This window comes from Cololabis saira, chromosome 9 (genome assembly GCF_033807715.1).
Source record: "Cololabis saira isolate AMF1-May2022 chromosome 9, fColSai1.1, whole genome shotgun sequence".
Classification (NCBI taxonomy): Eukaryota; Metazoa; Chordata; class Actinopteri; order Beloniformes; family Belonidae; genus Cololabis; species Cololabis saira.
Genome location: NC_084595.1, coordinates 9,231,878 through 9,243,113, shown reverse-complemented (window position 1 = coordinate 9,243,113; position 11,236 = coordinate 9,231,878). Strand labels below are relative to the sequence as shown.

Below are 11,236 nucleotides of genomic sequence, written 5' to 3'. Positions count from 1 at the left end.
ACCAGACAAAACTTACTTATAAGTTTTGAAAATATCCATGCCTATAGATGATATTTTGATATGAAAACCTTCCTGAGTGGCAGCTGGATCAGAGTTATCAGCTCATGAAGTTCAGAAAATTACATTTTAGATGCTGCTGCATATCCTGGTTTAGACTCATGTACAGGAAATCTGTCAATGTTTCACAATATTGGTATCATTTTAAAGGAGACCTTCTAAGCATTCATTCAAGCTGAGATGTGAATCTTTCTGACCAACATAGATGTCACTGCAGCTCTTTAAACTATAAACAACACACATTTTTACACAATTTTCACCTAAATGATATACTATATTTTATCCCTGTGTCATCTAGGAACAACAGAGACACAAAATACAAAAACTGGAATACTCACAGGACCATAAGGATTAAGGAAATGTATCACATCTTAGCTTGAATTAAAGCTTAAAAGGTCCCCTTTAAAATGATACCAAAGACAATATAGTGAAACATTGATAGATTTCCTGTACATGAGTCTAAACCAGGATATGCACCAGAATCTAAAATGTAATTTTCTGAAGGGGTGGGTCACTTCATGAGCTGATAACTATGATACAGCTGCCACTCAGGAAGGGTTATCATACCAGAATATCATATACATACATGGATCTTTTCAAAAATCATAAGCAGATTTGGTCACCTTGAAGGTGCTGACAAGTGAAATGTTGTGCTCTGGCCCGTGGACTATATGTCTGGTATCTGTGTGAGGATGAAGGAACTGGCACAGCAGGGCTCATTGTTCTCGCTGCTTTCTGAGGAATGAGGATAATGCCACCGTTGGCTACAAATTAAGGGTTGTCAGTGGTCAAGACAATCCCCGTTTGGCCTTGAGCACATTGTTGAAGTCTAGAGGAAGAAACCACTGCGTTAGTCCCGCCCTGACAGAGCACAGATATCTGTTCTCCACCTGTCGGAGGTGTTTGTGTTCGGCCCGGACTGTAACTCATCCCTCACTGCACTTCGGGGAAGTTAACATCCTCCCGTGTCTTGTTTAACTTCAAGTCCATCCGACACGGGTATTTATAAGACTAATAACTGCAGTGTCTCTGATATAATCTCAGATGCATTAAAGTTTTTACTAAAACATGAAGCTTGTGTTTTACTGTGTGGTGTTTGCAGAGGTGTCAAAAGTATTCACATTCATTACTCAGGTAGAAGTATAGATACTAGAGTTTAAAAATACTCCTGAAGTTGAAGTATCAACTCAAGTTGTTTTACTCAAGTAAAAGTATAAAAGTACTGGTTTTAAAACTAATTAAAGTATAAAAGGAAAACTAATGTAAGGGGGAAAAAAGCCCTTAAGGACAAAAGCCATTGGAAATGAATGCATCTTAGTATAATGCAAATATATTAAAGAACCATATATGTGTACTATTGAGCATTAACATGTGTTTCAGAGAGCAGCAGATATGATGACTAGTTGCCTATAAGTATTGTAATGGTGCAAAAAGTCAAACTTCAGAGGCATGTTATCATTTATCCTAACCTTTATTGGAATGTACATCCAAGTTTAGTTGCAGGAATCTGAGGGAACGGATGTAAGAACAAAACTGGACAAGAACATCTGAAACAACCACAACCAAATTCACTCTATCCGGATGGAGCAATTTAGCTGGATAGTTTTTTTTAAAGGCCAAAATGAAATAGAGTAATGAGGCTGTTTTGTAAAATGTAAGGACTAAAAAGTACAGATAATTGTGTGAAAATGTAAGGAGTAAAAGTAAAAAGTCGTCTGAAAAATAATTACTCCAGTGAAGTATAGATAACCAAAATTTCTACTTAAGGTAACAAAGTATTTGTACTTTGTTACTTGACACCTCTGGATGTTTGTCTCTCACCTACAATGCAAACTTCAAAACTTGGAGCCAGTTAGAAGGAAAAATGTTTCCCGTTTTTGCTCAGCCCCCTGAACATTCGAGTTGAGTCAGTTTTATGTGCCGTATTTGGCTGTGGATCCTCGTGGATAAACAGTGTTTGGCAGCGTACTGAGCCAAGTTTACTTTGTGAATATTAGAGGTATGTGAGGGGCCTCCCTCCCCCAGGTGAGGCCTTGATGTGGTTTCAGTTACGTGCCGACACACTGCATGCACGTACATGTTTGGATCGTTTACATGCAATAATAGATCTTTACTGTCTTTACTGGCAGCGGTGGGAGTAAAGGGAGTTACACACGGTAAGTAAGTAGGCAATAAGACAAACAAACAGCTGCTAATTTACTCGTTGGTCAGAGCCATTTACAGCAGAAAGATCATCATTTGAATGAATTCGATTTGTTTTTTTTTTTAAGTTACTCTTGACGCAAAGGAGCACGTTCAATGAAGAATTTTTACAAAACGTGGGAAACTGAATCTTGGAAAATCACTCCAACTCTATGGATGACAACTTTTTTCTTTCTTTTTTCTTAACAAGCTTGAGCATCATATTCTAAAAAACCACCGGTGCGGCTGCTCGGTTCTTTGTTTAAAAGCTTACGAGCAGAGATATTGAATGTAAAGTGACTGAAATTCACTGAATGTTAAAACCTGGTTGATCCTCATCTGATTTTCTCTCCTCTGACTACAAAAATAAGTAAAGTGTCACCTTTAATGGCACCACTGAACCCATTGAACTTAAAAAATGTATTTCACCAAGTGCTCCCTTCAGAATATAATATGTTTACGTTGTTGTTCCTGAAGTGAAGGTGAACAGTTTTCCTGCCACTGGCCAGACATATTTTATTACCATGTTATTACTGTTGACACTTGAAGAAGTCAAAAATACTCTAAAACAGCTGATCAACTGTCCCAGCGCGTAAGCGTTTGATAACTCTGATATTGTGCCTTTGCCTCAAATTATTTACGACAATGGCCCGGTTTCCCAGATCAGTTAAGAAGCTCTTAACAGCAAAAGGCTTCTTTCAAACCTTCTTAAGGGGCCTGTGAAAGAAAAACGCGTTTCCCAGAGTTGCTCTTAGCTTAAGAAGCTCTTTCATTAAGAAGGAAATGAAAGATGCTGCTGACCCAGTCTTTACAGCCTTCTTAGTGAACAAAGACTCACAGATCCAGCCGCGTCAGGCAATTCAATATCACACCAAGCAATGAGATATTAAAACAATGCACACCACACACATTTTGATCTATTTTATACTTTAGATTTATATTGTTTAGCATTCATTGGTGACAGCAAAGGGGGGAAAAAAGGATACAATGTGGTCCTATATGCTGATCGTTAAAGGAGCCGTCTGTAAGAAATGTCCAAAACTGGTACTGCAGTCACTTTCAAAATATTGTTGAGCGGCGTGTACCCTCCCCCTCCTCCCCCCGACCAGAGGTTGCCAGGTAGGCTGCAGAATGAAGCAGGAACGTAGGCTGCCATGGCTGTGATAATTAGAGCCGAGCTGGCAACCCAGATGCCGAAACAATACTGACTTGGTGATTGGGAGATAGGTGGAGGGTGGAGCTTCAGAAACAATACTGACTTGGTGATTGGGAGATAGGTGGAGGGTGGAGCTTCAGAAACAATACTGACTTGGTGATTGGGAGATAGGTGGAGGGTGGAGCTTCAGAAACAATACTGACTTGGTGATTGGGAGATAGGTGGAGGGTGGAGCTTCAGGCCAAAACAAAAAATGACAACATAAACATCAGTTGAGGGCTGCAACTCCTCTTTTTAAACTGGAATATCCTGGCTTGAGTGCTGTTGTCAGTGACATAAGTATTTGAAATGAACATGATTTTTAAATGTCTGTTGACATATCAGGGTCATTTTATGATTTGTTTTATTATTGCTCTTACATACAGCTCCTTTAAGTTAATTTGTCCTTTCGTCCATCTTTCACATTTAAAAAAAACAATACATTTCCTCATTATTCTCTTACCAAGACTACTTCTTATTTAGTTGCAGTCTTGTTTTCAACATGAAAAAGGTTCATTGAAGTATATTTATCATCTTAGTTTTTCATTATAACACACATAACGCACAGGCAGCAGGGAATTAGTGCGTTAGGTAGCAGTGCTGTGTGTGAAAATGCGCTGATAGTGATCGGTGATCGATTTGCCTGGCATCGATTGATTTGGTTTCAGAACCTCGGTGGTGGACAGCTCCTTTAAAGAGCGATCTTAAGAACGGTCCTAAGAACGGTGTTAAGAAGTCATCTGGGAAACACCCGTATCTTAGGGCCCCTTCTTAGTTGAGCCCTTCTTAAGAACCTTCTTAAATCCTTAAGAAGGGTCGGATCTGGGAAACCCGGCCAATATCTGTTTATCAAAGAGCTCATTCAGTTAAACCCCCCAAAAAAACAGAGGATTGTTTTTTTCCTCCCCTCCAGAGCAGAAACAATAGTCTGTAGGCCAGAATGTGTCTTGGTTTTTTGTTTTTGTTTTTTTTTTCCAAAATGTTTAATTACAAGCTTTGCAACAAACATGGCATAAGAACAATGCATGTTTAGAAAAATATATCTGCAAATGTATTTTTCAGAATACACCATACATTCACTTAACCTCTACTCGATATCAAACATTAAAATCAATAGCTTCACGGTAGAAAACGACACTTGAGTTTCTTCCCGATGTTGTCCTTTCCAGGATCGACTTCCATCCTCAGAAGAAAGAAAGATATATGTTGGTGGAGCAGGCAACAACCTGAGATGTCCTAGTGGTGACCGGTATACCTGCGTGCTCTTCAGGACCGCTCGCTGGGTCAGAACAGGTTCCGTCCACTTAGTTTGTGATTTTCCACCTGTTTGACATGAAAACAATCCTTCTTCCCCTCCCCCCTAAAAAAAAAAAAAAAAAAAAATCCAGGTCATTACAATATATTTTTTTCCTTACAAAGTTAAAATGACATGAGCAGCCGCCGCTCAGGTTCCTAGTGACGAACCCGAGGAACTCGGCTATGTGGCTGTTTTTATTCCAGTTTTCAACGCTCTGTCTAGGGTTGCAAAGTGGTGTCAAATTTCCAAGTAAGTTTCATGAAACTTTCCATGGGAAATTAAGCTCAGCATATATTTTTTTTAACTATTATTTTTATACATAGAATAAACCTTTATACAGGACTGTCTCAGAAAATTAGAATATTGTGATAAAGTCCTTTATTTTCTGTAATGCAAAAATTTCATACATTCTGGATTCATTACAAATCAACTGAAATATCGCAAGCCTTTTATTATTTTATTATTGCTGATCATGGTTTACAGCTTAAGAAAACTCAAATATCCTAATTAGAAATTAGGAAATTAATTAATTAGTAAAAATTAGAATATTCTGGGAATCTTAATCTTAAACTGTAAACCATAATCAGCAATATTAAAATAATAAAAGGCTTGCAACATTTCAGTTGATTTGTAATGAATCCAGAATGTATGAAATTTTTGTTTTTTTAATTGCATTACAGAAAATAAAGGACTTATCACAATATTCTTATTTTCTGAGACAGTCCTGTATAATCAAATGGTGTAGCTGGTGTTGTTCCATAGAGGAATGTTAGAAAAAGGTTTCTAAAAACTACTAATGTAGCCCTACACAGCTCCCTTGTGCACCCCCCCGTTCTCTCAGTAAGAATATGAAAAGAAGAACAGGGGAGGCGGGTTTTAGAATGTCGAAGTGAACTTTTGGGACGTCACAAGTCATAAATGCAACCAAGTCTTGAAATATTTATGATACGTGTCCGTAGGTAGCCAGTGTATAAAACAATCATTTCATTTATTAATTAATTATATAATTATTCTCATAATTTACCATACAATATATCCCTCGTGAATTCCCGTGCATTCCTGTTAATTTCCACGGAAGGCTTACAGCAAGTTCCCAGTATTTTGCAACCCTAGCTGCTGAGAGCAGATGCAGTTTGAAACTCTGGTTTCTACTTCAGTCCTCCAAACCTTCTTGACTGGTATCCGCTATTGATGATACAAGAGTCAAAGCAGGTGAAACCTCTTACTTTACTTCAAAACAATAAGATAATGTCAAAAAGAAGTGATGCTTAATAACTGGGTTTGATTAAAGAGGTATTGAAATGAAGTCAAATGTCCATCTGGGAGTAAACGTAGAGAAGGCGATGGCGTCTCCACAGCTGAAACACAGCTCCAGTCCTCGGTGCAGACTTGTGTTATCGCTGGTTATTCTGTCCGAGTCTCTTGAAAGCGTCCTCGCTGTGGGAGAAGAACGCGAGGGGATGCTCAGTATCCGGCTGGGTAGCCTCCTTTCCTGGGGTCGGACTCGGCACAGAGACGCTCTCCCTGCCGCACCACGGCCTGGACCACGGAGTCCGGAGTCCTCAGCAGTTGAGTTATGTGGTTCTTCAGGGCCAGCCCCTCCAGGACACTCTGGTACACAAACACAAATACACAAATACAAGCTGAACGCGTTGGTCAACACCAAGTTAAAGGAGTTAAAGGACACATCAGTCATTTCTGCTAACTGTTTTCTAAAGCATGCCACAACTATGGAGGACGCGGACAATTGTTTTGGTAATGAAAGGCAAGTTTACTTGAACAGCCATTTAATTTACAAGATCTGAGAGTTTCAGCAGCCCTGATGCATTCTGGGAGTTTGTTCCACAGGTCAGGAGCATAAAAGCTGAAAGATGCCTCAAGCTTGAGTTATGGTTCTGTGTCAAAACGACGCCGTGCCTACGGCGTGTGGTACGCGTCGACGCAGACCACACGCCGTCACTGGCGTGCACCTCCCGAAAATTGTAACTACGCGTCGAGGCGACGCAGACCGAGAGGGCTGTGATTGGTTCGCTTGGTTGCAACGCATTTCCGGTTTCCGGTTTGAAGCAGTCGTGAACTTTCAGCGCTCTTTTTTTTTTTTTGTTTGTTTTTTTGTTTTGGTTTTTTGCACAATAGTTGTCCTTATCTCTTTGATTCACTGTGACCGGAAAAAGTCGGATAAACCATTCAGGAAAAGATTGCGAATTAGCAGTCGCGGGGGGTACTGCACCACGGAGAAATGGAGTGACGGAGAAGTCCGAAGGGTTCATGACGGCGTCACGGTGACGGCGTGTGCTCTGCGTTGGTTTGACGCAGAACCTTAATTCAAGCTTCAGTGTTTGTTTCTAACTCTGGGTACAGAAAGTAGGCGTGACCCTGAAGATCTGAGGTTTCTGATTGGGTCATCATGGACCAGGAGGTCAGGGATGTGTTTTTGTCCGAGACCCTTCAGACATTTATAAACGTATTCTGAGACAAACAGGAAGCCAGAGTAAAGATCTAGGAACTGGAGTTACGTGGTCCACTCTCTACGTCTTAGTGAGGACATTCTGACACTGTCACCTCCTTCAATTCTGCTTAAAACACCTCTTTTTAGACATTTAATTCTGGGACTGGAATGACGTCAATTTTCCACTTATTTGCTACTATTTTTACTTGCCTTTCATTTGTCGTCTTTTCAACATGACATTTTATTATGTATTTTTTATGTCTAATGTATGGTGACCTTGAGTGGCCTTAAAGCAACCTATAAATAAAATGTATCATTATAAGTATTATTTATAATCTTAAAATAATGGCTTCAGTCATGTTTTTCTCACGTTTTTCTCAGAAAACAGAAAAAAAGTCAACCAAATATTTGTCTCAGTTGTTTTTGCTTAAAAAGAAAAAGTTTTAAAAATGGAGTAAAAACATGTTCTGCCTCTGATCTTCAGGCCTGCTCCTCAAAACCAAAGGTCTGTTACCTATTACACAATTCTAAGACAGCCTTTGTCATGATGGTTTATCAAATGAATGAATGAATATGTTTATGTTTTACATTAATATTAATTATAGATAAATGAATTGGTGGCCTGATTTTTGAAAAGATTTTTAATTTCTTTAAGATTTTGCCTTCAACACATCTGTGCAGTGAGAGAGAGACAGGAAATAGAGGGAAGAGAGAAGGGGAATGACATGAAGAAATGGTCTGGCCGGCGGGAATCTAACCAGGACCTGCTGCTTCAGGTCCCACAACTACCCGGTGCTACTGAGGTAGATGCATGTGGTAATTTCTCACCTGCAACCGGTTTGAGAGGATCTGTAACATGAAGCAAGCCCACCCCACTCATTGAAGAGGTGTGGGGATTAAAGCTGACATTTTTGCAGAGCAATTGTTGAAATTTTGATTATTTTTTTAGCTGTTGCTGCTGGTTTTCAAAAATATGTTGAAAGTAATGCATACTGTATTGTACAGTAAAAAGTAAAAAAAAGAAATGTGTTGCACACATGAAGCAAGCCCACTCACATCACTGAAAAGATGTGAGGATTAAAGGTGTCATTTTTGTAGAGCAAATGTTCAGATTTTGGGTCCTGTTTGTATTGTTGTTGTTTCAATCTCTGAGCTGGTCAGGTTGAAAATCTATTTTTACAGAGATGGACAGTTTTTTCGCACATATGTTCAATGTATGAAATAAATTGCAGTCACATTTGAATGCAAAAGATGTGTGTGTCTGTGTTGGGGTCGGGGGGGCTCGAAAATTCTGTTACGTACAAAAGGGGGGCCTGGCAAAAAAGTTTGGGAACCACTGATATAAGCAAACGGGAGTGGAATTCCGGTTGCAGGCGCAGCAGCCTAAGCAGGTTGCACTTCCTGGTCCCTGCACCTTCTCCAGCTCTTCTGGAGAAATGTGGAGGTTTTCCCATGTCTGCTGAGAGATTTATCTCTCCAGCTTGTTCTGGGTCTGTTCAAGGATCTCCTCCCTCTTGGGTAAGACCAAAACATCTCCCCGGGGAGGTGTCCAAGAGGCATCCTCCTAACCAGAGGTTACATTCCCAGGATACTTGAATTTCCACTTGAGCCAGCGCCTCACTCCTAAACCAGAAAGGGGATCTTACCCTTTTCCGACTGATAACCATATTCCTCGCCCGGATGTGTGTTTTAACAGTCTTTCTCGTGAAATTTAGTAAGTTCAAACTTTCCTCCCAAGTTGTTTTGCTCATTGCATCACATGAGTCTCGTATGCATCAGTGTGTCCTGGAATTTAATTTGTAAACTTCTGACACTGAGCGGTGAGGACACGGGAAAGGTTTTATTCTGATGAATCTTTTATGTTAAATTTAAGCACAAGCAGCCTCGCACTTGAACAGTGAACCGCCACCGAAGAGCCTGCTGAATCTTACTGATGTTCTTTCTAATTTAAACTGTACACTGTAAGAAAAAAAACGTTGTTTTTACGGAAAAAAACTGGCAGTGGTTGCCAGAATAATACTGTAAAAGATACAGCGGATTGTAAAACACATTACAGAACAACCTGTGAATTTTACAATTTTAAACTGTAATCCTTTACAAAATAACATTATACAATTTACGTACAAAACTGGTAAATTCAACATCCATTTTCAGCCAAATTAGCATGACTATGCCTTCATTAAAGCTATTTTCTCCTGTACAATTTACGTGCAGCCATTGCTTATTTTACATATAACCCATTAAATTTCACTGGAAAACATCAAAATAGAGGCATTATTAATCGGTAAAAGTATGGAGCCAAATCAAGGCCAAAAGTTTTGCTAATTTGAAAATAAAATTTGAACCTGAAAATTCTTTTTTACAGTTTCAATTTTATTTTTTTCAGTATCAGATCTTTTTTTCAGTTTCAAATCTTTTTATTTCAGTTTCAAATCTTTTTTTCAGGTTCAAATCTTTTTTTTTCAGTTTCACGTCTTTTTTTTCAGTTTCACTTCTTTTTTTCAGGTTCAAATTTTTTTTTCAGGTTCAGACTTTTGGCCCGGATCTGGCGTGGGGGGCGTGGCATCAACTGTGAGGGGCGTGGCATCATGAGTGACAGCATAACAGAGAAGGCGGGGGACGTTCCTCAGTCATGTTGCCTTCAGGAATCGTAGGTTGCAGAAGTTATCAGTAGAAGTATGATTCAACACTGTATATACACCATATTCACGTGATTGGCAGTGGAAAATACTGATATTAGTGACACATTTCTGTTTAAAAGGCTGTTTTAGACCGTCACTAATATCAGTTTTTTCCACTGCCAATCACGTGAATATAGTGTATATACAGTGTTGATTCATACTTCTACTGATAACTTCTGCAACCTACGTTTCCTGAAGGCAACATGACTGAGTAACGTCCCCCGCCTTCTCTGTTCTGCTGTCACTCATGATGCCACGCCCCTCACAGTTGATGCCACGCCCCCCACGCCAGATCCGGGCCAAAAGTCTGAACCTGAAAAAAAAATTTGAACCTGAAAAAAAAAGAAGTGAAACTGAAAAAAAAAGATTTGAACCTGAAAAAAAGATTTGAAACTGAAATAAAAAGATTTGAAACTGAAAAAAAGATCTGATACTGAAAAAAATAAAATTGAAACTGTAAAAAAGAATTTTCAGGTTCAAATTTTATTTTCAAATTACCAAAAACTTTTGGCCTTGATTTGGCTCCATATAAAAGCCCCATTATAAGTAATTAAGTAAGTCTTAAGTATAAGACAGTAATTTGACTGAATTTTTCCGCTTATTTTATTAAAATATTGTGTGTTGTGTAACATATTTTGTAGTATTAATAGCTGTGTTTTGTTGTGAAATAAACATACATACTATCATTGAATTCTTTGAGTAATGTCTTCATTAAATGAGTTATTACACGTTAGACAGACAAACTCTGACACAATGTCAACAAAGATTTTCATCTGTAACATTTAACGTCCTTCACCGTTGCTATTTCACAGTTTTTTTACGGTAATTTCTACGGGCTTTTCTTACAGTGTATTAGCTTTTCTGGCAACCGCAGCAGCCGCTCTTTCTGGAATATCTTTGGCGCCTCAGAGCTCAGCGCCTCCGCTGTTGTTAACTGTTACCTACAAAACCAGCTGGACTCCCTCACTTTACACGTCTAGTTCTAACAGGCAAATTGTGTCATGGTGCAGCTATATTTGAGGCTGTTAAGTGTGATTTGTTGTAGTTGTCTTGGCCCACCTTTTCAAAGCCCTGCTCCACCACGGTCATGTTGGGGTTCAGCTGGTTGTGAACTCTCGGCTCCATTACCGCTTTCTTTAAGTCATAGTTGAAGAACAAAGAGTTCAGGATGACCTGTTTTCAACCAGAAAAATAGTAACTTAAGTTTTCTTAAAAGTTAGAATCTACGGGATGGAGACGTCAGTCAGTACTCGAGTTGTAAAAAAAAAAATAAGAATCAGGGGGGATGGTGGATTTTATCATATGGGGACAGATAATTTGTGCTGATTAGAAATAATATAATATATTACAAATAATAGCAGTGACCAAAACACCTG

The 11,236-nt window shown here is 39.1% G+C and overlaps 1 protein-coding gene across 3 annotated transcripts in view; it reads right to left on the bottom strand.

The window, feature by feature from the left end:
- Positions 1-5,821: 5,821 nt before the first annotated feature.
- ggt1a (gamma-glutamyltransferase 1a) overlaps positions 5,822-11,236 on the bottom strand; it is a 59,310-nt gene continuing 53,895 nt past the window's right edge. For all 3 annotated transcript variants that reach the window (XM_061730403.1, XM_061730404.1, XM_061730405.1), the window contains 2 exons: positions 10,920-11,033; positions 5,822-6,341 (listed from right to left, as the gene is read on the bottom strand). In XM_061730403.1, coding sequence (XP_061586387.1) covers positions 6,195-6,341; positions 10,920-11,033 — 261 coding nt within the window. In that variant the 3' untranslated portion in view covers positions 5,822-6,194. The remainder of the gene's footprint in view (positions 6,342-10,919; positions 11,034-11,236) is intronic.